The sequence below is a fragment of the Macaca mulatta genome, chromosome 7 (genome assembly GCF_049350105.2).
Source record: "Macaca mulatta isolate MMU2019108-1 chromosome 7, T2T-MMU8v2.0, whole genome shotgun sequence".
NCBI classification, from domain to species: Eukaryota; Metazoa; Chordata; class Mammalia; order Primates; family Cercopithecidae; genus Macaca; species Macaca mulatta.
In genome coordinates this window covers 179,419,273-179,445,076 of record NC_133412.1, presented here as the reverse complement: position 1 = coordinate 179,445,076, position 25,804 = coordinate 179,419,273, and the positions used below count along the sequence as shown (strand labels likewise).

Below are 25,804 nucleotides of genomic sequence, written 5' to 3'. Positions count from 1 at the left end.
TTTCATTGTCCATATCACTATCAGCGTTTTGGACAAAGCCATTCAACAAATCTCTAGGAAGTTCCAAACTTTTCCATATTTTCCTGTGTTCTTCTGAGCCCTCCAAACTGTTCCAATCTCTGCCTGTTTCCCAGTTCCAAGGTCGCTTTCACATTTTCAGGTATCTTTACAGCAATGCCCCACTCTACCAGTACCAATTTACTGTATTAGTTCGTTTTCATGCTGCTGATAAAGACATAGCTAAGACTGGGTGATTTATAAAGGAAAGGAGGTTTAATGGACTCACAGTTCCAGGTGGCTGGGGATGCCTCACAATCATGGTGGAAGACAAAAGGCACTTCTTAAATGGCAGCAGAAAAGAGAGAAAATGAGAGCCAAGCGAAAGGGAAAAGCCTTTATAAAATCATCAGATCTCATGAGACTTATTCACTACCACAAGAACAGTATGGGAAAAACTGCCCATATGATTCAATTATCTCCCACTGGGTCCCTCCCACAACACGTGGGAATTGTGAGAGCTACAATTCAAGATGAGATTTGGGTGAAAACAGCCAGCCATATCACTCAGTCTCCTCTAACTGCCTGCCCCACACTCCCTTCCTCTTCAAACCTGAAAACTTCGCATGGTTTCCCCAAAACCTCACTGACTTGCCTGCAGATAGAGCCCACACAATTTAGTGGGCATAGATCAGGATAATTGAAGGCTACTAAATGGGACAGTTCCACCCTAAACGTTCCCCAATGTGCCCCTTTTCAGGGTTTCTCTATGATAAGGCTCTCACAAATTATGACACCCTGCAAGAATATTGGCCTAACGACGCCTCAGGATAATTACTGAGGGAGGCTAGTCAGAGGACATTGTCTAACAATAGATATTGGTGATGACAGGCTTAGACAATTGCCTAGATATGGTGGAAGAAATCTAGGTGCCTTCTGTGTAAACTGCTGCAGCAAACTCTACCCAAATGACCGCAATTCTGTGCTTGGGGTGGATGCCTTTATCCTGCACCAACAACACTGACACTGCCCTCAGGGAACCACTGCTTATGGGAGTCAGCTGGTGGACAGAGGACCCTGAGAGCACAAATTCCAACCTAAGGTCAGGATGCCTCTGGGAAGCATTATGGAATACCCACACAAGGGTATACATAGACGTAACATCTGCTCACCTGACAATCGCTTGGGATACTCAATAGTTCTAGGCTGACTCCATTTATTCAAATTATACTGATGCCATTAGCCTATGATGGCAACTGCCCTTCTGGTGGATGGAACAAAAGAGGCCACCCAAAAAGCTAAAACGCAAACTCATTGGAGGAATTAAAACTGGGCTACATGTGTTGGGGAAAGCTGAGTTCACAGATATTGAAGAAAGGCATTCCTTAGAGAAAAATCCCCTGCCCAAAATAGTTCACAGAGAAGGAATGCTACTCCAGGAAGAGTGAGAGGGATGAGAAGCTGCCCTAAAAAATGATGCAGCTCTCATCTAATGGATATAAGCCAGACAAACCATGAAAACATACTCCCAAACTCAATGGTGGGAACAGGCATGTGCTCTCACCTAACAAGGGCTCATGTCCATGTTATTAATATTACAAATAGAATCTGAGGTGGCTGTGAAGCAATGGCCTGCCATCCTCAGTGCCAAGGCACAGTCCAAACACCTGTGGAAGGTGTAGCGTTTCCCCCAAATTTGTGGAAAATTTTCAATGGCAAATGGGACCCCAGACACTATATTCTTAAAGCCCAGGTACCAAAGTTGAATAAGGCTCAAAAGAATTCTGATGTTCAACTAGTAGGCATTGGGAGTTTGGGAAATAATATGAGGATACTACCCAGGGGAAGCCAGGGGCTATTTTAGCTAGTAATAGATACATGGCACCCCATTCCTCTCTCAGATTGAAAAAATAGAAAAGGAGAATGGTTATGCTCACAAACCACTTGGAACCCTGATATCTCCCTAATTTGTTCCCTAATATTCACCACTATGGGACACAACATTTGGTATGTGGGAAAGAGGCATTTTATTGGGGAGAACAACAAAATGACACAATAGAATTATATGACTTCTCCTATAGTAAAACCTTTTTCTGTCCTAAGTATCAGTGTATGGTGCAACACAAAAGTGGTGGGAAAAATATATTTGTCAACTGTAAGCAAGTCCTGTGACAATTTAGACATGGAGGACCAGATTTGCTCAAATTAGATTCATACTCTCCTTGGGATGCTTTACCTATGGAGACCAATTGGCCAGAATAAAACTTAAATTTATTGGATTCTGATTTGGTGTTGGTCCTACAACTCTCAGGTAAGATTTACCATAGGCTCAAATGCCCATTGATAAGAAAGATAAACAGCCTATAGGTCGGATTAAAGAATATGATGATGCAGGCAGGGGACTTTTTGGCTAGGAGGTTGTTTACTGCTCTCTGATTCTACCTTTAAACTTCTTGGCACCTAATCCTCACTATTTTCGTGGCACGTCTTTCTATTTTATAATTCTGTGCCTCTTGTAAATGCTATGTCAGATACAGGAAAAGAAAAAAGACACAATCAAAGATCCACATCATGGTGGCCTACAGCATAGATCTGATCCAGAATGTTTTGTTCAGACTGAATCCTAGGCCTAACTCTCTCGCCTCTTAAACAATTGGCTATTAAATCAGGCCAGGTCATGTCCTTTCCTTATGACTTGACATCACTGATATAAAAACTACCATTACCAATGACCGATGACCAATAAACAACCCTAAGAATGGGCTTTTCTAGCACCATAGGACCTCCTGCTTGGTGTTGGCCTGCATGTGCATTCCATGGAATGATCTTTGGCCAAGAGTGGAGACTGAGGACTAAACTCTCACCTTTCTTTTTTCTTGCCCAAATTCCTATTTGAGAGGTCTGAGAAGCCATGACCTACAAGCCATAACATCTCATTAGAGGGGTTTTTATTAACCTGATATAATGTGGCTAACTTTCCAACCTGACTCTGGTATAGCGTTGCATGACAGATGGCAGACCCTGATGTAAATCAAAATATTTTACCCCAATATATATTTATTTGACATGTTTTGAGATGGCTGTCACACGACCCACAGATTAAAATGGCCCTGCAAAGCTGTCTTTTGTGCAGGAAATTTGCATCTCGAGAGAACCCCCAATAATGCAGGCAGGGCTTCCTTTTCTGGGCCAATCCAGGAAGTAGGATAGCTTAACCGGGAGCCTGACATCTTTTAGTGTCTGAAAAGAGAATTTGTCATCTATTCTCTCTGAGGACTACTACCTAGGAGACTTCATCTACATAACAGGAACCATGGCCTCCACAACCCCCTTATCTTAACTCAGGCATTTCTTTCTACTGACATCAAGTCTTACACAATATTTTAATTCTCTCAACCAACGGTCCATTAAGAATCCCTGAAACCCACCTACTTGTAAGCCTCCACTTTGAGATGTCCCAGCTTTTCAGGACGAACAAATGTACACCTTCCACATATTGATTTATGATTTTACCTGCAATTTCTGTCTTCCTGAAATGCATAAAACCCAATTGCAACCCAACCGTCTCAGGTGCACTTTCTCAGGACCTCTTGAGATTGTGTAACCCTATGCCCTGGTCACTCATATTGGCTCAAAATAAGCCTCTTTAACAATATATTTGGCAGAAACCAGTTTTTTCCCCATCTACCACATACAAATGAGATTTAAAGCATCTCATGAATTTACACACAGCCCCATATTCACATATGCAGGTACTGGAAGACCAGGTTAGGAGATTTAAGAAGGTGAGATGTCCACTGAGATTCTTCTTCAACAATATACCTAAAATATGTTTCTCATATTAATACTCCTTATTGGAAAAGAATTACAAACATGTTACTCTCAGCTTTCAGAATGAAATAAAATTCACCCCTTTAGCAAAATGATAAAAGAAAAGAAAGAAAGAAAACAGCTAAGGAAGCACATGAGCACCAGAATTTTGTTTCAGTTTCCTCCCGTGTGTTTCATGAGTATGGCTGTTAGTGGAAAGAGATGGAGGCTGTGGCTGAGATCAACCTGTGGTAAGGTTGTGACCATCTGACTAGATTCTTTCACTGGAAGTGGTTATTTCTTTCCATGTCATGTCACGTGTTTGTGATTTTTAAAATCTCCCTAAATTCAATTGGATCCACAATTTAGTGTGTGAAATGGGTAATTAGGCTAATGGGTAATTAGGTAATTAAGCTAATGGGTAATTAGGTAATTCGGTACTTTGGGTCCAAATTAAACTGACACTGCTTTGCTAAGAAACTTTCAATCTTTTAAGACATAAACAAAGTACAAAAACAAGTTCAGAGTTTCCAAATGATTTGCCTCATAGTAGGGCAGGTAGAATGGCAGGATTCTCAGACTGGCTGCTCCCAACACAGAGTCATTTGGATAATTTATGTCTCCTGACCTCAGGAGATACACCCACATTGGCCTCCCAAAGTGCTAGGATTACAGGCATGAGCCAAAACAATTAGCCAGGTATGGTGGTGGGCGCCTGTAATCCTAGCTACTCGGGAGGCTGAGGCAGAAGAATCACTGGAACTCAAGAAGCAGAGGTTGTCGTGAACTGAGATCATGCCATTGCACTCCAGCCTGAGCAACAGAGCGAAACTCTCTCTCAAAAAAAGGGATAATTTATGCCTCATGTCTTCTAGCGTCCCTTCCATGCTAAACATTTGTGAACATAATCACACCTCAAACAAGCAAAATAATGTCTACACACCGCAGTGGCTAGGAATGGCATTGCACTGTGTTTGATAGCTGGTCTGAAGACTCTCCTTGACCAAACTCTAGTCAGATTCATCTGAGCCCTCTTCTCAATGAGGCCTATGACTTTGGGCTTCTGTTTCTGTCCTTAGAGTGGGTGCTAGAGTTAGCAAGAATCATACTAAGTCAGTTTAGAGAAAATGACCCACATTGACATCTGATCATCCTCCATATCTTATCAAATTCCTTATCCTTTACACTTCATATCTGATCACAATGGCCTGCCTTCAGCAAGAATCTCATTAAGTGGGTTTAGCAGAAGCCTCCTATCCTTGATGGCTCTCTGAGTAATTTCCATCCACTGACCCACTCATTCTGCTCTTTACTCTAAATCCCTATGTGATTTACTATTTCCTGGGTCGAGCCTGGTCACTAAGAGGACCATTATGTTTAAAAAATAATTGAGTGCCCATATACATATACACATAAACACCTACCAACATAAATGCATACAAGCACACATACATGCATATAACACATACATGCATATAACACATACATATATAACAGGTACATATACATGCATGTACATAAACTAACATCTGAAAGACATGACAGTGAGGGGATATTTTATTAATCAGACCTCATATTTAAGTGCCTAGTTTATATTTTCTCAGAAAATAATGAAATATATTGAGAGAGGTACATGGAGGGACTACAAGTATCTTAAATGTAGGCTGAATGACAGAAATCTTGAAGAAGACTCAAAGGCAGGATACCAAGATGTGTTTGGAGAAGGGGATGAGTTTTATAAACCATGTATGTAGAAGAATAGCCTTTTTATTTTTAATGCATAAACACGTCTTTTAATGTTTGAATGCTTCTAAGGGTGGAGAATTATAACTCTTGTGCTTTGTTAAATGATTCACTTATTAATGTTCAAATACATCAAATGATTGACATTCCATTAACGCTAAATGTTTTGTATTTCTCCAGATGCTGACACAATATGTACACGGTTGTAAATCAAACTTTATTGACTTAAATTCAATTTCCCCAATTAATGACTCATTGAGTGAAATTTTTAATCTTCAGGACATTGATTGAGGTTATTTAATCTTCTTTACATTGTAAAATAACAAATACATTATACCAGATTTTCTTAAATGCTTCAAATCCTTTAAGAAACAAAACTCCCCAAATATCACAGTAATTAGCAACCTAATTATTAAACATACTAAAACTCTTTCAGAAAGTCTTAGTACCTGAATTCATTTGTCATATTTATTTGTAATTGACACATAATAATTTTACCTATTTATGGTGTACAGGCTGATATTTCGAGAAATGTACACAATGTGTAGTGATCAAATCACAGTCATTAGCATGTTCATCTCCTTAGACATTCATAATTTTTCTGTATTGAAACAATTCAAAATCCTCTCCAGCCTGTTGGAAATATTCAACAAAGTATTGTTAACTGTAGTGAGCCTACGATGCCATAGAACACTAGAACTATTCCTCCTATCTACCTGTAATTTTGTAACTGTTAACCAACCCCTCCCCAAAATTGACATGGAGTTCAACCAGCATCAGAAGCTCAGCCAGGAGGCCAGAGGGCTTGAAACCCCACTGAGGTCCCTCCCCCAATTTCAGGCCTCCTCACCAGGAGCCCAGAAATCTCTGAGGTCCTGGAAAGACCTGCTCTCTCTCCACTCCCCAGACTCACAGCCTCACTACATCTTTCTGAGTTGGGACTATCATGACCTATTCACCAGGCATTTCCACTGTCCTTGACTGTCCCCCAAAAGCCCAGGATTTCCCATGAACTCTCCCTTCCTCAGGGATCTCACACTCACAAGACACACAGGACTCCTTGCCTGCTTCCCTCCTGGGCTCTCCCACTTTCTAAATTCCTGTGCCTTCTACAGTCCTCAGCAAGGAAGAACACAAGTCTCATACAGCCTCAAGTTCACGTGTGATCATGCTCTCATACCAGCCTATTCTAACTGCAATCTAAATCCCACTGGGACACTGCTCTGCAACCTCACGAACAGGGGCTTTTTCTCCCTAACATCCCTCATACCACCTAGAGGCTTTACTAGTCCCTGATCATTGCCATTGCCATCAAAGATAACCAAAGGAAGGGGAATTTGTTTGCAAAGTAAGTTTAGTCTCATTAAACTTGGCTTGATTATTTACATAAGTGTAGCCAGAAGAGTGACTGACCACATGGGCTCTCTTTAAGTTTGTTTTGCCAGAACTTTTAATAAGAGATCTCACATTAAATTTTCAAAAGCCTCTCCAGGCTAGGAAGTCAAGGCAAGGACTTGTCATCAGACTTTGCCTGAATACATACAGATTTGGATGAATTCTTCTCTTCTTGAGGCCTCCCAAACCTCCTGAGGTTCTGGGGCCAACCAGGAGGTGACATCCCTTACTCACTTGTAAGAAAACCTTGGGAACCATATAAGGCAGTCATGTACTCAAGGCAGCAGGCCAGTATTTTTTCCAAGGATTTTTATTGGTTCTATGAAGTCAACCTTAGTTCCTTAGAGTTGTACACTTATATATGGAAAGATGACATTCCAGTCAATGTCTCAGTAATATAACCAGTGTTTCTACTTGCATCCTGTTACACAGAGAACAGATTCTTATTGACCTTATTGACCACATTCTTAAATAACCATATTGTAATAAAAATAAGAATATTCACCAATGGTTTCTAAACTCGGGAGGGATCAAGTAAGGAGAAAATGTAATTATTTTATTTTTGTTCACAGAGGTATACTTTGCCAATTGCTATAAGCTACACACAGTTTAAGATAAAAGAGAAAAAAAGTTTCTTTAAATTCAGTTGGGAAAAAACATTAAACAACCCAGCAATGTTTCAAGACAAAAAGTCATAAAAAATTATCCTCATCATTTCATTCATTCCATTGTGATAAATACCTAGTTTTTGGTGAGTTTTTATCATGAATGGGTGTTAAATTTTGTCAAATGTCTTTTCTACATCTACTGAGATGATCATATGGTTTTTTCCTTCATTCTGTTTATGTGATATATTTGCATATATTTTTATTTGCATATGTTAAAACATCCTTGAAGCCCTGGGATTAATCTCACTGGATCATGGTGCATCACCTTTTTTAATGTGTTGTTGGATTCTATAACTGCAAGTATTTTGTTGAGGATTTTTGTGTCTATGTTTATCAGGGATACTGGCCTGTAATATGTCTTCTTTGTTGTGTCCTTGTTTGGTTGAGGCATCAGGGTAATGTCAGTCTCTTAGAAGAGTCTGGAAGAGCTCCCTTCTTTCCGTTTTTTAAAGAATAGTTTGCGAGAAATTGGCATTAGTTCTTCTTGAAATGTTTTGTAGAATTCAGCAGTGAAATCGTCAGTCCTGGATTTTTTCTTTGATAGTAGACTTGTTATGACCGCTTCAACCTCTTTACTCATTATTGATCTGTTCAGATTTTCTTTCTCTTCTTCATTCAATCTTAGTAGTTTCTATGTGTCCAGGAATCCATCCATTTCTTCTAGGCTTTCCAATTTGTTGCCAAATAAATGTTCCCAGTAGTTTCTGATTATCCTTTTTATTTAGGTGGTATCAGTTGTAATGTCTTCTTTTTCATCTTTGACTTTATTTATTTGAGTATTCTCTCTTTTTCTTAGTTAATCTGGCTAAAGTTAATCTTTTAAAAAAACAACCTTCATTTTACTGATCTTTTGTATTTTTAAGTCTGTAATTTTTACTGTGAGATTTGATCATCACTATTTATTTTCTTTTACTAATTTTGGGTTTAGTTTGTTCTTATTTTTCCAGTTGCTTGAGATGCATCATTAGATTGTTACTTCATACCTTCTTCAATTTCAACGTAGGCATTTTTTTTCTATAACTTTCCCTCTAAGGATTGCTCTAGTTTTATTTCCTAAGGTTTGGTATGTTGTGTTTCCATTTTCATTTTTCTCAAAAAAAAATTTATTTTCTCATTCAATTTCTTCATTGAGTCATTGGTAGTTCAGGAGCATGTTGTTTAATTTCCAATTATTTGTGGAGTTTCTAACACTCCTCTTGTTATTGATTTCTAGTTTTATCCCATTATATTCAGAAAAGACACTTGACTTGATTTTGATGTTTTGACTTTGTTAAGACTTGCTTTGTGAGCTACCATATTACCTATCCTGGAGAATTTTCTATCTGTAACTGAGAAGAATGTTAATTCTGCAGTTGTTGGATGTTCTGTAAATGTCTGTTACTTCCATTTTCTCTAGATTAATATTTAAATTTGATCTTTCTTTGTTGATTATCTATTGATTTTCCTGGGTGATATGTCCAATGCTGAAAGTGGTGTACTGAAGACCCCTAATATTACTGTATTGTAGTTTATCTCTCCCTTTGTATCTAGTAACATTTGCTTTACATATTTAGGTATTTTGATATTGAGTCCATATATACTTATGACTATTAAATTCTCTTGTTTATTGACACTTTTATCATTATGTAACGTCCCTGTTTGTGTCATTTTAGAGTTTTTTACTTGAATTCTGTCTTATGTACATACAGCTACTCCTGCTTTCTTTTGATATCCACTTGCTTTGGATTTCTTTTTGCATCCCTTCACTTTTTATCTATGTGTGTCTTTAAAGGTGTGGTGAGTTTCTTGTAGGCAGCATATAGTTGGGTCTTAATTTTTTAATCCATTCAGTTATTCTATATTTTTTAATTATAGAATTTAATCCATAATAAATCATTATCATGATTGATAGGTAAGAAATTGTTACTGCCATATCATTACTTATTTTTTAGTTGATGTGCTGCTGGGCCTTTCTTCCTTTCTTCTTCCTACTCCCTGTCTCCTTTTGTGGTTAAGTGATTTTCTCTCAGTATGTTTGAATTTCTTGCCTTTTATTTTTAGTGTATTCATTAAAGATGTTTGCTATGCAGTCACCAGGTGGCTTACAAAGAGCATCTCATAGTTATACCAGGTTATTTTGGACTGATAAAAACTTAATTTCTCTTTTTTTCTGAGATGGAGTCTTGCTCTGTCACCTAGGCTGGAGTGCAGTGGCACGATCTCTGCTCACTGCAAGCTCCACTTCCCGGGTTCACGCCATTGTCCTGCCTCAGCCTCCTCCTGAGTAGCTGAGACTACAGCCGCCCACTACCATACCCAGCTAATTTTTTGCATTTTTAGTAAAGATGGGGTTTCACCATGTTAGCCAGGATGGTCTCAATCTCCTGATCTCGAGATCCATCCACCTCAGCCTCCCAAAGTGCTTGGATTACAAGTGTGAGCCACTGTGCCTGGCCTAAAAACTTAATTTTTATTGTGAGTAAAGAGAAACAAAACCACGCTACATTTTAACTCCATCACTTCCTCACATAGATGTCACAATTTTCATTTTTATGTCAATTATCCCTTAATAAATTATTATTTGTATTTATTTTCTCTTATAACCTTTCTACTAAGGGTATAAGTGGTTTAAATTCCCTGATGACCATATTAAAGTATTCTGAATGTTTTTGGATACTTATTTTTACCTGTGGGTTTCATACCTCCAGATTTTTTTTTCTATTGCAAATTAGTGTTCTTTTCTTTGCATTTGAAGAACTCTCTTTAGTTTTTCCTGTAAGGGAGGTCGGATTGCAGTGAATTCACTGAGTTTTTGTTTGTCTGATAATGTTTTTATCTCTTTGTTTCTGAAGGATACCTTTGCTGGGCAGAGTATTTTTGATTGCCAGTTTTTCCTCTTCAGCACTCTGAATATATCATCCTCCTCCCTCACGGTCTTTAGGGTTTCTGCTGGGAAGTCTGATTCCAGGTGTATTGAGATTTCCTTATGTGGTATTTATGTTTTTTCTCTTACTGCCTTCATGATCCTCTCTTTTTCTTTGATCTTCGAGTTTGATCATATGTCTGTGGGCAGTTTTACTTGGGTTGAGTCTAATTGGTGACCTTTGACCTTCCTGTACCTAGATATTTGTATCTTTCTTTGGGTTTGGAAAGTTTAATGTTATTATTTCTCATAATAAATGTTTTACCGATTTTTTTAATTCTCTAGGCCCTCTTGAATGCTAATGATAAATAAATTTGCTCTTTTGATGGTGTCCCATAAATGCCATAAGATTTCTTTGTTCTTTCTCATTTTTTTTTTCTGCTCTGGCTATATATTCATATAGTCTGCCTTCAAGGTCACTGATTCTTTCTTCTGCTTAATCAATTCTGTTGTTGATGCCCTCTGTTGCATTTTTAAAATTTCATTTACTGTACTTTTCAGCTTCAGGATATCCGTTTGATTTTTTATTATTATTTCAATTTCTCTTTTGAATTTATCTGATAAATTTCTGAATTGTTTCCCTGTGTTTCATTAACACTAGTTGAGTTTTCTGAAAACAGCTATTTTGAATTCTTTGTGTGACAGATTACTTATCTGTATGTCTTTAGGTTCAGTTGCTGACTACTTGTTTTGTCCATTTGGGAGGATCTCTTTCCTAGGCAATTCTTATTTCTTACAGATGTGCATCTCTTTCTACACACTGATTAATTACATATTTTTTCCAGACTTTGTAGTCTCAGTTGGTTTATCACCATGTTATTTCAGTGGGCTTGTTTAGAATTATGAAAAAATTGACTGTTATGTTCCATTTCAGCACTGGCAGATGCCTGAAACTCAGGATAAACATGAGTCTCATGATGGCTCCACTACTGATGCAGTGTCCAACCAGGATGGGCCTATGGGAGAGCCACAGAGGGAACCTGGGCCTTGTGGGAGAGCTGATCAGGACACAGGCAAATGGGTACATCCTGGCCTGCAGGGAGCTTACTGACCTGTAAAGAGATTAATATCATCTATTCTCAGAAAGAGGAAAATATAATAGACGTGAGGTGCATATATTTATGTGGGTAGTAATGCATTGCTATGAAATGCCCCCCAAGTCCAGAGGTTCTGTGGAACATGATTCCCAAAAATGGCCTCTCGTGCTTGATGTCTCCTCTGGCAGGGATGGTGAACCGCTGCTAAGTTCTGAGTGCTGGCTCACTCCACCTATTCTCTTTTTCCTATCTGGCTTCAGGTAGTTCAGCCCATGAATAATCAGGCTGCTCCCTGTGGGCCAATGCAAGCGCCAGTCTTCTAAAGAGGAACCTAAGATGACAAGCTGAATGTCTGCCTCTAGCTCACTGTTTCAAGTATACAGACCAAGAGTCCAGGGAGACTTTCCACATGTGATACCTCAATGGCTTGGCATCTGGGCAAAGCTAGGGCCCAGAGACCACCTGGTGATGAACAGCTTGCCTGGGTTCCGCATGTGGATTCTGTCCTTTTCCCTCCACTCACTCACAGCATCAGCCCTCTCTTCCATGTCACAAGCAGGTGATAGACCCTAGTCATGTGATTCTGGCTCATCCACTTCTGGTGGCTCTCCAATTACCTACACACAGACACCCAGAGTATATGTGATGTAATTCACCTAACCAGTATTGAATAGCCAGTGTATTGGTCCATTTTCACACTGCTGACAAAGACATACCCGAGACCGGGAAGAAAAAGAGGTTTAATGGACTTACGGTTCCACAAGGCTGGGGAGGCCTCACAGTCATGGCGGAAGTCATGTAGTGGTGAGGACACTGGTCTGAGGTGGGACCTGTCCCCATCCCACAGGGGTGACCTGTCTGGAGCATAATGAGAGCTGGTGTCCCTAGTAAGATCAGAGATGAGGCTCCATGGGGCCTTCCTGGGTCCTGGGGTGATGTCACTGTGACAGTGATCATAACACTGAGCAGCACTGGATTCCTGTTGTCAGGCTCACACACAACGTTGCTGCTTTGATCTCCAGTGTATGTCCTTTCAGCCTGGAGGTCAGAAGGCTGAGGTCACATCCTAAGAGTGGCTCAATGAGGCGGGCTGGAGCTGGGCTATGCTCTTCACCCCACTACTTACATCAGCAACAACGCAGGGGCCGGGGCCAGGGGCCGCAGGAGGAAGCTCCCAGGTGGACTATTTACAGGGCCCTACTCTCTAGAGCAGAGAGCTTCCCTCCACCCATGGGAAAGTTTCCTTTTCTCAAATCCATTCACTGTGCAGTTCTATTGCCAAGAATCAAGTGTTTTCTCACTATTAAAGTAGTGGAAACCATTTTTTCTATGATCTAAAATTCAGTGTGGGTGAGCTAGAGAGCATGAAATGGGCACTCCCAGGATAGGTGATTCTGTACATGATGACTCATTTATCAGAGAACCACACTTCAGCTAGCCCAGGAGCTTCCACTGGCTGTCTCTGTGTGTAGTCCTGAGGGTTGTTTGCACTCCTCAGTGTTATTCCTCAAGGAGAGAGCATTCTTGCCGTCAGGTGTGCTCAAGTGAGTAGCAAGACTAGGAGGCCTCTGGCTAAGTCCACAATGCTGGAAGGATTACCATCTAAACAGAAATGCGTACCTTGTTCCAAATCAAACTGCATGATTGGCTGACATGAGTATACCCAAATCCACACCAACACTTGAGAAAATGTACTTATGAAGCTATTTCAGATAAGGAAATGTTCTCCCAAGTTAATTGAACCAGCAAAGCTGTTCTGGTTTACAAGAAACATTGCATTGTACCCAGCTTTGTCTGAAATCAGTATGATTATTACATTTAGCTGGTGCCTTAAAACTTACAGATATTCGATAATTTGAACACAACTTAATGAAGAATGGGGATGGGTTGGAATGAGTAACCAACAATTTAGAAGGCCCTGAGCATTTGGCAGGATTTGAGAAGTCAACAAATATTCCTGTTGTTAGGGCATTGACTCTCTTCTCAAAGCCTCCCTTGATCCTGGGCCACATTCAGCTTCCAGGCCAGCTCCATCACACATTTCCTGGCGTGGAGGAAAAGGAAACCAGATGTGGTGATGGAGGATCCCACAGAGAACATCAAGTTCTCCACAGGGCACAGCCAGCACCCTCCTGCCATGAAGATCCCCAGACACCGGAACCTCCCCTTCCCTCCTTATGCCTTTACATTTAAAGTTGCTCCCACATGCCAGTCCCCACATAGAAACCAGGTGAAACCACAGCACACATTTGCTTGAATTCCTGCTCCTGCTCACCCTGTGATAGAGTTTCTGCGAGTCATGGACCACTGGCTTTCATTATGCTCCAGTGATCAGTGTCAAGGCCAACAGTGATGTCCCGTGACATCAGGTGCCCTTGATATGCTACAAGGAAAAGGACCCTTTATCTCTTTACCACCTTCCAAAACCCACAGCACACTTGTAAGCAAGAGAACAACATCAGACAAACCCAAATTGTAGAACATTCTACTAAATACAAGAACAATAGGTCTCAAAACTGTCACCGAGAACAAGGAAAGTATGGTAAAGTGTCACGGCCCAGAGGAAGCTAAGGAGACGTGAAGAACTCATGTCGTGTGGAGAGCTGGATGGGGCTCAGGACAGGGATGGGACGTGAGCATCACCAAAGACCTCTGAATAAAATCGAGGCGTGGATTAATTTTAATATATCAATATTGGTCCATTAGTTGTGACAAAGGCATTACGCAGTAAGCCTGCACAACATGGCCTACAGGTTCTTGGAAATTTGGCATTAAGTGAGACGATGTATAAAGAAACCAAATTTTACCACAGGGGGATTGATAGCAACAAGGTTAACTTACTCTGGTTTATTTCCGTCACAATGCACCAGTACACTTCTACATAAAAACCAAAGCACTTCTACTATTAAGTATTGCAATAAATGTCAGCTGTACACACTCTCAGGAAGATCAGCAAAACAAGTAAGATGAGTTTCACCCACTTATTCCACTTCAGGGCGGTGGGTGGTGGGAACCTGTCCCTGCAGCTCAGGGCACCACGTGGCCCCGAGCCTGGACAGGACACCGTTCCACAGCAGGACACACTCGCACACACCTATGCTCTCCCCCAGGGGAAATGTAGATGCGCCCGCGGAAGGACGCACTCTCACACACACATATTCTCCTATGAGGGGGAATGTAGATGCACCAGGTAAGCTAAGGAGCATGTCCTTGGGATGCGGGGAGAACCAGTGCCTGGAGAAGACCCACACAGGCGTGGGGGGAACGTGCAGATCCGACAGAGACAGAGGCCCCAGACAGGAGGTGATTTCTTTCCTCATTCTCACCAAAGGCCTTGAAGGAAAGCACTAGAAGAGCTGCTGTGCTCACGTAAGATGTCAACGACAGGGAAACGGGGTGTGGAGGGCACGGAAAGTCACACTTCTATCTTCCCGATTTTTCTGTAACTCAGAAACTTTTCAAAAGAATTGTTTTATTTAAATAAAAGCTCTGGAAAGAACTGAGTCAGTGAATTATTTCTCTGCCTAACTTTGTTAAACGTTTTGGAGAAACTGGCTGAAGTTCCTTAGAGCTCGTCATTGGCTCCTTCCTAAGAAACCTTTGGTCATATAGAGACCTCTGATGTTTTCCACAAATTCCTTGAATCATTTCAGGGGAGCAGTTTCACACAGCCTGAGAGGAAACCTGGGCCGCACCTACCAAAGCAGCCACTCTCAGCCGGCTGTATCCAGGACCCAGTTATGCAGAGAAAAATGTCAAAGGCACTTAATTTTCAAGTTGAACAAGCCCAGAAGGGACTGAAGTGGGTTGAGATCATATTCATTCCATGCATTGGTGGCTAAAACCTTCCTGTTCAAGTGAAATTGTGGTTTCAAAAGTAAGCAATGGGGATATTTTCACACATCTTCTTTGCATGGGGAATTCACTACAGTGTTCAATTTGTGATCCTCAGAATGAAAATGCTGGGAGTTGCTCTTCCAGCACAGCACTGAACACTGCATCAATCATGTTGCTTTTCTCCTATCACTTCTATCTATAGCCATTCACCTTTAGGCCAAAGCATCTTCAGATCTGTGCTGTTCCATCCTGGGTCTTGCAGAAACCATTTCAAGGTGACCTCTGTCTGGGGCTGTGCTGCTGGTGGGATCACCAGCCCTTGTGCAGGACCAGCTGCTTGGACTCAGGCATGAGGCTCAGGGGCCCTGTGTCCTGGGTGACTCCTCCTATACCCTGATTTCCAGGGACAAGTTGTAAAGGATGCAACCAAAGCCAACATGAGGATAAAGTCATTATGACATCAAATAATATTTCACAGACCCGATCCCAAGAATTGTGATTACATATAATGTGACACTAGAAAGGTAGACTGTCACTTTCAGTAACAAGCGTAGAGAGGGTCTTTAGAAGAAATGAGACTTACTCAGGAATAGCACCTTGCAATGGGAAACGTGTGCCATAGTGAACTATGTGCATGTTCAGGGAGGTAAACGGGGAACAAGGTTTTCAAAGAAAAAAGAAGGAGGATTACATCATTGTTTTGAGATAATTATCCTTGGTGACAAGGACCAAAGGCCAGGGTGATGCCAGTCCGAGGCTGGATAGGCAGCTGCCAGGCAGATGTCCTCACAGAAGGCCCTTCTGCGGGAGATTGCTGCAGCTTCTGTGCAGGCTGTGGTTCCTGCAGAGCCTTTTGTGAGCATTGTTGTTATCCAGCACTCCTGCATGAGGACTCTGCTTTCCAGACCTTCCTTAGTTTGATTGGTCAGTATTTTCTTAAGACAAGAAATTCCATCTAAATTCTGACCACTTTCACAGATCCTTTCTACAAGAAGAAAGGACTGAAAACGCACATTTACAATAGAAAGGTTTAGTAAACTGAGAGGGAGCACCCAGGATCATCACGGGGTTCTCAGGGCCCACCAAGCCCCCAAGGCAAGTGTTTAGTGACTGGAGGAGAGTTTTGTCTCTTTCCCAAAATATGCTTCTTCCTTGAGAAACAAATTCACCTCCTTGGTTGCAGCTCCTCCTTCCCTCCTTTCCCTCTTGCTTCTTCTCCTGGAACACAGAGGAAGGTGTGAGAGGCTGGGAGTCACTCCTCTCCTGACCTTGCAGTTACCGATTTAGAAGTCATCTCAAAACCCTGAAGGGTCCTTCTTGCCTCTCCTTAGAGAGGTAATGCAGGGAAATCTGCCTGATGCCTTGGAGGGTTTCAGGGTAGGGAGTGGCCAGAGCAGGAGACAGACAATCTCAAAAGGAAACCCTGGAGAGGAACTCGGTTAGAATCTCCTCCAGGACCCACATCTGACTAAGGTAGAGCATGAGCTGCCTGGACATATGGGCCAAAGATTGAGAATCTGCAAAACTACCCTGAATACCACCTCTAGGAACAGTATTCCCGGAAATTAAAATTGTAGCCCACAGCTTGACAGCCTGAGGACTAAACCTAAAAGAAACCTTTCACATTTTCCTTCCATTCTCATAGACGAGAGCACACGTCCCCTCGATGTCACAGTGCAGACAGCAGCATGGCCAGGGCTGAAACCCACATCCCAAGGCCAGTCTCAGCAGCTCCCCACAACACCCAGCACTGGGCTACCAGTAGCCAGCGACAGTCACCCTCACTCAGCCTCTTGTACCCCTGGAAATCACATGCAAATCACCCTGGGCTCTGGAAGAAGAAATTCCCGTCCCTAGTTAGGGCAAGTGTACTGGTGTCATCCTCTTTTGCTGCAGACACCATGCAGACACTGTGGCCCCTCCTCTGCCTGATGGCAGCGCCTCTGGGTGAGGGTCTAGGGTGAGGGCCTGGGGGGTCCAGGTGTTTACATGGCCTTGCTGTGGAGTGGGGCACACTCACTGTGCCTCTCCTTGTCTCCATATGTCCTGTCCAAGCTGACACTGCAGGAGTCGGGCCCAGGACTACTGATGCCCTCGCAGACCCTGTCCCTCACCTACGCTGTCTCTGGAGGGCTGTGTCACCAGCAGGTATTACAGGAACTAGATGCGCTAGCATCCCAGGAACGTGCTGGGGTGGATGGGGTACTGGGCAGGGAGCACAAGCTGCAACCTGGCTTTCCAGGGCTCCATCTCTATCGCTGCTGACACATCCAAGAACCAGTTCTCCCTGCAGGTGAGTTCTGTGACCCCCGAGGACACGGCCGTGTATTACTGTGTGAGACACCATGAGAGGACATGAGTGTGAGCCCAGACACAAACCTCCCTGCAGGGGCATGTGAGACCACCAACTGCAGGGACCAGCCCCAGGAGCAGGTGCAGAGGAGGACGTGGGGAGTGGGGGACTCCTGTCAGGGACTTGGGCCTCCCTATTCTCCCAGCCACTTTCCCTGAGGACTTCCATTCTTTCTCCTTTATTTCCCCTTTATCACAGTGTGGTATCAGAGTCATCCAAAGTCCACATTTCTTAAAAATTGAACCCAAATTAGGCAAATTGTCACCCAACATTTTCTTTTTTGAATAGATTGTATTGTTTAAAATTATTATAGGTTTACTCAAGTATTAAGAAAAAATATACAGGGCAGGTGCAGTGACTCACAACTATAATCCCAGCACTTTGGGAGGCTGAGGCAGATAGATCCCGTGATGTCAGGAGTTCGATACCAGCCTGGCCAACATGGTGAAACCCCATCTCTACTAAAAATACAGAAATTACCTGGTTGTGGTGGCGTGTGCCTGTGGTCCCAGCTACTCGGGAGGCTGAGGCCAGAGAATTGCTTGAGTCCAAGACGCAGAGGTTGCAGTGAACCGAGACTGTGCCACTGCACTCCAGCCTAGGCAACAGAGCGAGACTACGTCTTGAAACAAACAAACAAACAAATTAAAAGTGTATATATATACACACACACACACATACACACACACACACACACACACACACACACACAAAGAGTTCCCATATACCCTGGACCCAGTTTTCCCTATTATTAACATCTCACAGTAGTATGGTACATTTCTTTTTTAATATAATTTCAACTTTTACTTTTGATTCAGGGGGTTCATGTGCAGGTTTGTTACCTGGTATATTACATGATTTTGAGGTTTGGGGTACGATTAATCCTGTCACCCAGGTGCTGAGCCTAGTACTCAATAGTTAGCTTTTTATTCTTTGACTCCCCTTCCCCCAGTGTCTGTCGTTCCCATCTTTATGTCCATGAGCACCCCGTGTGTAGCTCCTACTTATAAGTGAAAAACATGCTGTATCTGGCTTTCTGTTCCTGCCTTAGTTCATTTGGGATAATGGCCCTAACTGCATCCATGTTGCTGCAAAGGATATGATTTTGTTCTTTTCATGGCTCTATAGTATTCCATGGCTGTATAGGATTGCGTGTTTTCTTCATCCCGTCCTCTGTTGACGCATACCTAGGTTGAGTCCATGTATTTGATATTGTGAATGGTGCTGCCATGAACATCCAAGTGCTCGTGTCTTCTTGGTAGAATGATTTCTTTTCTTTTGGATGTATGTCCAATAATGGGATTGCTGGGAGAATGGCAGTTCTGTTTTAAATCCTTTGAGAAATCTCCAAACTGCTTTCCACAATGGCTGAACTAACTTACATTCCCACCAAGAGTGCAAACCATTCCCTTTTCTCCACAGCCTTACCACCATCTGTTATTTTTTTACTTTTTAACAATAGTCATTCTGACTAGTGGGAGGTAGTATCTCATTTTGGCTTTGATTTGCATTTCTCTGATGATTTGTGAAGTTGAGTGATTTTTCATATGCTTGTTGGCCACATGAATGTCTTCTTTTGAGAAGTGTCTGTTCACGTCTTTGACTCCCTTTAACAGAGTGATTTGTCCTTTTTCTTGTTGAATCACTTAAGTCTCTAATACGTTCTGGATATTAGACCTTTGTCAGATGCATAGTTTGTGAATATGTCCTCCCATTCTGTAGGTCGTTTATTCTGTTGATAGTTTCTTTTGCTTTGAGAAGCTCTTTAGTTTAATTTTGTCCCAAATGTTTATTTTTGATTGTGTTGCAATTGCTTTTAAGGACTTAGTCATAAATTCTTTCCCAAATCCAATATCTGGAATGATATTTCCTAAGTTTTCTCTTAGGACTCTTATAGTTTGAGGTCTTACATTTAAATCTTTAATTCATCTTGAGTTAATTGTTCTATACGGTGAAAGGTCGGGATCCAGGTTCCCATATCATCTGCTGTGGCTAGCCAGTTATTCCAGCACTATTTATTGAACAGGGGATCCTTTCCATTTCGCTTATTTTTGTCAATGTTGTCAAAGCTCAGAAGGCTGTAGGTGTCCAGCTTTATTTCTGGGTTCTCTATTCTGTTCCTTTGGTCTATGTGTCTGTTGTTGTACCAGTACCATTCTGTTTCTGTTTTGGTTACTGTAGCCTTGCAGTATATTTTGAAGTTGGGTAATGTGATGCCTCCAGCTTTGTTCTTTTTGCTTAAAATTTATTGGCTATTCAGGCTCTTTTTGGTTCCATGTGAATTTTAGAATAGTACTTCATAATTCTGTGAAAAATAATGTTGGTAATTTGATAGGAATAGTGTTGAATCTATAGATTACTTTGGGCACTATGACTATTTTAACAATATTGATCCTTCCAATCCATGCATGTCGAATGGTTTTCCATTTGTTTTGTCATCTATGATTTCTTTCAACAGGGTTTTGTAGTTCTCTTTGTACAGATCTTTCAGATCTCATTGGCGAGATGCATTCCTAGGTATTTTTTTGTGACTATTGTAAATGGAGTTGCATGCATGATTCAGCTCTTAGCTTGAACATTGTTGGTGTACAGAAATGCTGCTGATTTCTGTCATTGATTTTATATTCTGAAACTTAACTGAAGTCATTGATTAGTTCCAGGAGTCTTTTGGTGGAATCTTTAGTGTTCTCTACGTATAGAATTACATCGTCTGTGAAGAGAGATGGTTTAACTCCTTCTTTCCCTACTTGGATGCCTTTTATTCCTTTCTCCTGCCTGATTGCTCTGGTTAGGACTTCCAGTGCTATACTGAATAGGAGTAGTCAGTATGGTCATCCTCATCATGTGCCGGTTCTCAGGGGGATGCTACCAACTTTTGCTCATTCGGTATGAAGCTAGCTGTAGGTTTGTCATAGATGGCTCTTATTATTTTGAGATACACCTTTTTTATGCCTACTTTGTTGAGGGTTTTCATCATGAAGCAACATTGGATTTTGTTGAAGCTTTTTCTGTGTCTATTGAGATGATCTGTGGATTTGTTTTTAATTCTGTTTATGTGATGAATCACACTCATTGATTTGCATCTGTTGAACTGACTGTGCATCCCAGCAATGAAGCCAATGGTCTCAAACTTCTGACCTCATGATCCACCCACCTCGGTCTCCCAGAGTGCTGGGATTATAGGCATGAGCCATGGCGCCTGGTCAACATCTGTTATTTTTTTATTCTTTGAGAACAGCCATTCTGATTGGTGTGAAATGGTATCTCATTGTGGCTTTGATTTGCACTTCTCTAATCATTAGTGATATTGAGCATGTTTTAATATGCTTGTTAGCCACATCTGTGCCTTCTTTTGAGAAATATCTGTTCACGTCCTTTGCCCACTTTTTAATGGGACTGTTTGGTCTTTGTTTGATGATCTGCTTATGTTCCCCATAGGTTCTAAATATTAGGCCTTTGTTGGATGCATAGTTTGCAAATATTTTCTCCCATTCTGTAGGTTGTTTGTTTACTCTATTCATCATTTTTGTTTGTTTGTTTGTTTTGCTATGCAGAAGCTCTCTAGTTTAATTAGGTCCCACTATTGATTTCTGTTTTTGTCACAATTGCTTTTTAAGTCTTCATCATTCAGACTTTTCCAGGGCTAGTGTCCAGAATGGTATTTCTTAGGTATTCTTCTAGGGATTTCATAATTTTAGATTTCATATTTAAGTCTTTAATCCATCTTGAGTTGATTTTTGCATATAGTGAAAAGTAAGCATCCAGTTTCAATCTTCTGCGTATGGCTAACCAGTTATCCCAGCACCATTTATTGAGCAGAGAGTCCTTTCAGGTGGCTGTAATTGTGCAGCTTTATGTCTGAGTTTTGTATTCTGTTCCATTGGTCTGTGTGTCTGTTCTTGTAATAGTATCAAGCTGTTTTTGTTATTGTGGCTTTATGGTATCATTTGAAATCAAGTAGTGTGGTGTTTCCAGCATTATTCTTTTTGCTTAGGATTGTTTTGGCTACTTGGGCTATTTCTCAGTTCCATATAAATTTTAGAATAGTTTTTTTCTATTTCTGTGAAGAATGATGGTGGTGGTTCTATAGGAATTGCATTTAATTTGTAAATTGCTCTGGGTAGTACAGACACTTTAACAATATTGATTCTTCTTATCCATGAATATGGAACGTTTTTCCATTTGTTTGTGTTGTCTCTGACTTCTTACAGCCATGTTTTATAATTCTCATTGTAGAGATCTTTCACTTCCCTTGTTAGCTCTAGTCCTAGGTATTGTATTCTTTTTGTGGCTATTAAGAATGGGATTACATTCTTGATTTGGCTCTCAGCTTGGACATTATTGGTGTATAAAATTCTTCTGATTTTTGTACGTTCATTTTGTGTCCAGTAACTTTGCTAAAGTTGTTTATCAGTTCTAGGAGGATTTGGACAGAGACTATGGGGTTTTCTAGGTATAGACTTATATCATCTGTGAAGAGAGATAGATCAACTTATTTTCCTCCTATTTGGATGGCATTTATTTCTTTCTCTTGCCTGATTGCTCTGGCGAGGAATTCCAGTACTATGTTGAATAGGAGTGGTAAGAGTGGGCATCCTTGTCTTGTTCTGATTCACAAGGCGAATGCTTCCAGCTTTTGTCCATTCAGTATGATATTGGCTGTGGATTTGGCACAAATGTCTCTGATTATTTTGAAGTATGTTTCTTTGATAACTAGTTTGTTGAGGGCTTTTTCATGAAGGGATGTTGAATTTTATTGAAAGCTTTTTCTGTCTATTGAGATGATCATGTGGTTTTTGTTTTTAGTTCTGTTCGTGTGATGAATCACATTTATTGATTTATATATGTTGAACCAACTTTGCATCTGAGAAATAAAACTTACTTAATTGTAGTGTATTAGCTTTTGGCTGTGCTGCTGGATTTGATTTGCTAGCATTTTGTTGAGGATTTTTGTGTCTATGTTCATTGAGGGATATTGGCCTGAAGTTTTCTTTTTTGTTGTGTCTCTGCTGGGTTTTGGTATCAGAATACCAGAGATGCTGGTCTCATAGACTGAGTTAGGGAGGAGTCCTTCATCCTAAGTTTTTGGAATAGTTTCTGTAGGATTGGTACCAGCTCTTCTTTATATGTCTGGTAGAGTTCAACTGTGAATCCATCTCTTCTAGAGCTTTTTCTGGTTGGTAGGTTTTTTATTACTGGTTCAATTTTGGAACTCATTATTGATCTGTTCAGGTATTCAATATGTTCCTGGTTAAATCTTAAGAGGTTGTACGTTTCCAGGAATTTATTCATTTCTTCTAGGTTTTCTATTCTGTGTACATAGAGGTATTCCTAGTAGTCTCTGATGATATTTCTGTGGGGTTGGTGGTAATGTCCCCTTTGTTGTTTCTTTTATTTATTTTTTTCCTGAGACAGAGTCTTGCTCAGTTGCCCAGAGTGGAGTGCAGTGGTGTGATCTTGGCTCACTGCAATGTCTGCCTCTTGGGTTCAAGCAATTCTTCTGTCTCAGCCTCCCAAGTGGCTGGGACTACAGGCATGCGCCACCATGCCCAGCTAACTTTTGTATTTTTATTAGAGATGGGGTTCACCGAGCTGGCCAGGCTGGTCTTGAACTCCTGACTTCAAGTGATCTTCCTATCTTGGACTCCCCAAGTGCTGGGATTACAGGAGTGAGCCACCATACCCAGCCATCCATTTGCCAATTTTTATTGTGGTTATTTGGATCTTCTCTCTTTTATTCTCTATCTAGCAGTCTGTCAATCTTATTTATTCTTTTCAGAACTAACTTCTGGTTTCATTGATCTTTTATATGGTTTTTAGCATCTCAATTTCATTTAGTGCAGTTCTAATTTTTATTATTTCTCATCTTCTGCTAGCTTTGAAATTGGTTTTCCTTGTTTTTCTAGTTTCTCTAGCTGTGATGTTAAGTTGTTAATTTGAGATCTTTCTAACTTTTTGATATGGGTGTTTAGTGCTATAAATTTCCCTCTTAACACTACTTTAGCTGTGCCCAAGACATTCTGGTATGTTATATCTTTGCTCTCATTAGTTTCAAAGAATTTCTTTGTTTCTGCCTTAATTTTACTGTTTTCACAAAAGTCATTCCAGAGCAGGTTGTTTAATTTCCATGTAATTCTATGGCTTTGAGCAACTTTCTTGGTGTTAATTTCTATTGTATTGTTCTGTGGTCCAAGAGTGTGTGTGGTATGATTTTGTTTTCTTTTTTTCAGTTTGCTGAGAATTATTTTATGACTGATCATGTGGTCGTTTCAGAGGACTTGCCATGTGCAGAAGAGAAGAATGTATATTCTGTTGTTTGGGGGTGGAGAGTTTGTAGATGTCTTTTAGGTCCATTTGATCAAGTGTTGAGTTCAGGTCCCAAATATCATTGTTAGTTTTCTGTCCTGATGATCTGTCTACTACTGTCAATGGAGTGTTGAAGTCTTCCACCATTATTGTGTGGCTATCTAAATCTGTCTCTTTGTAGATCTCTAAGAACTTTTTTTTTGAATCTGGGTGCTCCTTTATTGGATACATATATATTTAGGATAGTTAAGTCTTCTTGTTGAATTGAACCCTTTACCATTATGTAATGCCCTTGTCTTTATCATTCTTGGTTTAAAGTCTGTTTTGTCTGACATTGGAATAGAAACATCTACTTTTTCCTGTTTTCCATTTGCTTAGTAGATTTTTTTCTCCATCCTTTTACTTTGAGCCTGTGGATGTCATTGCATGTGAGATGGGTCTCTTGAAGACAGCATATATTTGGGTCTTGCTTCTTTATCCAACATGGCAATTCTATGCCCTTTAATTGGGGCATTTAGTCCATTTACATTCAAGGTTAACATTGATCTGTGCATATATGATTCTGTTATGTTGTTAGCTGCTTAATATGCAGATTCGATTGTATAGTTGATTTATAGTGGCAATCGCTAGGTACTTAAGTGTGTTTTTGTGGTGGCCAGTAACATTCTTCCATTATCATATTTAGCAATCCCTCAAGGACTTCTTGTAAGGCAGATCTAGTGGTGATGAATACCCTTAGCATTTGCTTGTCTGAAAAGGATCTTATTTCTCCTTTACTTAAGAAGCTTTGTTTGACTGGATATGAAATTCTTGCTTGGAATTTCTTTTCTTAAGAATGCTGAATGTAGGCCCCCAATCTTTTCTGACTTGTACAGTTTCTGCTGAAACATCCACTGTTAGCCTCATGGCATTCCCTTTGTATGTGACCTGAACCTTCTCTCTAGCTGCCTCTAGTGTGTGTGTGTGTGTGTGTGTGTGTGTCTATATATATATATACGTTTTTTGCCTTTCAACCTTTAAGAGTCTGCTGGCTATGTGTCTTAGGGATGGTTGTCATGTATGGTATCTTGCCAAGGTTCTTTGCATTTGTTGAATTTGAATGTTGGCCTCTCTGGCGAAGTTGGAGAAATTGTCATGGAGGATAGCCTCAAATGTTTTTCAAGTTGCTTTGTTTCTCTTTCTCTTTTTAAGGGATACCAATGAGTCATAGGTCTGGTCTTTTTACATAATCCCACATTTCTCTGAGGTTTTGTGCCTTCTTTTTTATTCTTTTTTCTTTATTTTTGTCTGACTGAGTTAATTCAGAGAATCAGTTTTTAAGCTCTGTGATTCTTTGCTATTAATACTTGTAATTGTATTCTGAAATTCTTGAAGTGAGTTTTTTAGCTCTATCAAATCACTTTAGTTCTTTCTTAAAATGGCCATTTCATCTTTCAGCTTCTGTATCATTTTATTTTATTTCTTAGCTCCTTTGGATTGGGTTTCAATATTCTCCTGAATATCAGTTATCTTCATTTCTATTCATATTCTGAATTCTATGTCTGTCATTTCAGCCATTTCAGTCAGGTTAAGAACTATTGCTGGGAAACCAGTGTGGTCGTTTGGAGGTAAGAAGACATGCTGGATTTTACAGTTGCAGAGTTTCTTGCATTAATTCTTTCTCATCTTTGTGGGCTGTCTCTTTAATCTTTGAAGTGGCTGTCCTTTGGATGGTTTTTTTCTTTTTTGTTTTTTGGTTTTTTTTTGGTGTGTTTTT

The 25,804-nt window shown here is 40.6% G+C and overlaps 2 gene segments (V, D, J or C); both read left to right on the top strand.

Annotated features, from left to right (window-relative positions):
* Window positions 1-25,804, top strand: part of LOC710905 (immunoglobulin heavy constant gamma 1-like) — a 287,235-nt gene that overhangs the window by 24,573 nt on the left and 236,858 nt on the right. The window contains 1 exon segment of the C gene segment in view: window positions 17,457-17,748. Within this exon segment, the coding sequence occupies window positions 17,745-17,748 (4 nt within the window).
* The window catches only part of LOC106995637 (immunoglobulin heavy constant delta-like), a 727,209-nt gene that overhangs the window by 536,234 nt on the left and 165,171 nt on the right, over window positions 1-25,804 (top strand).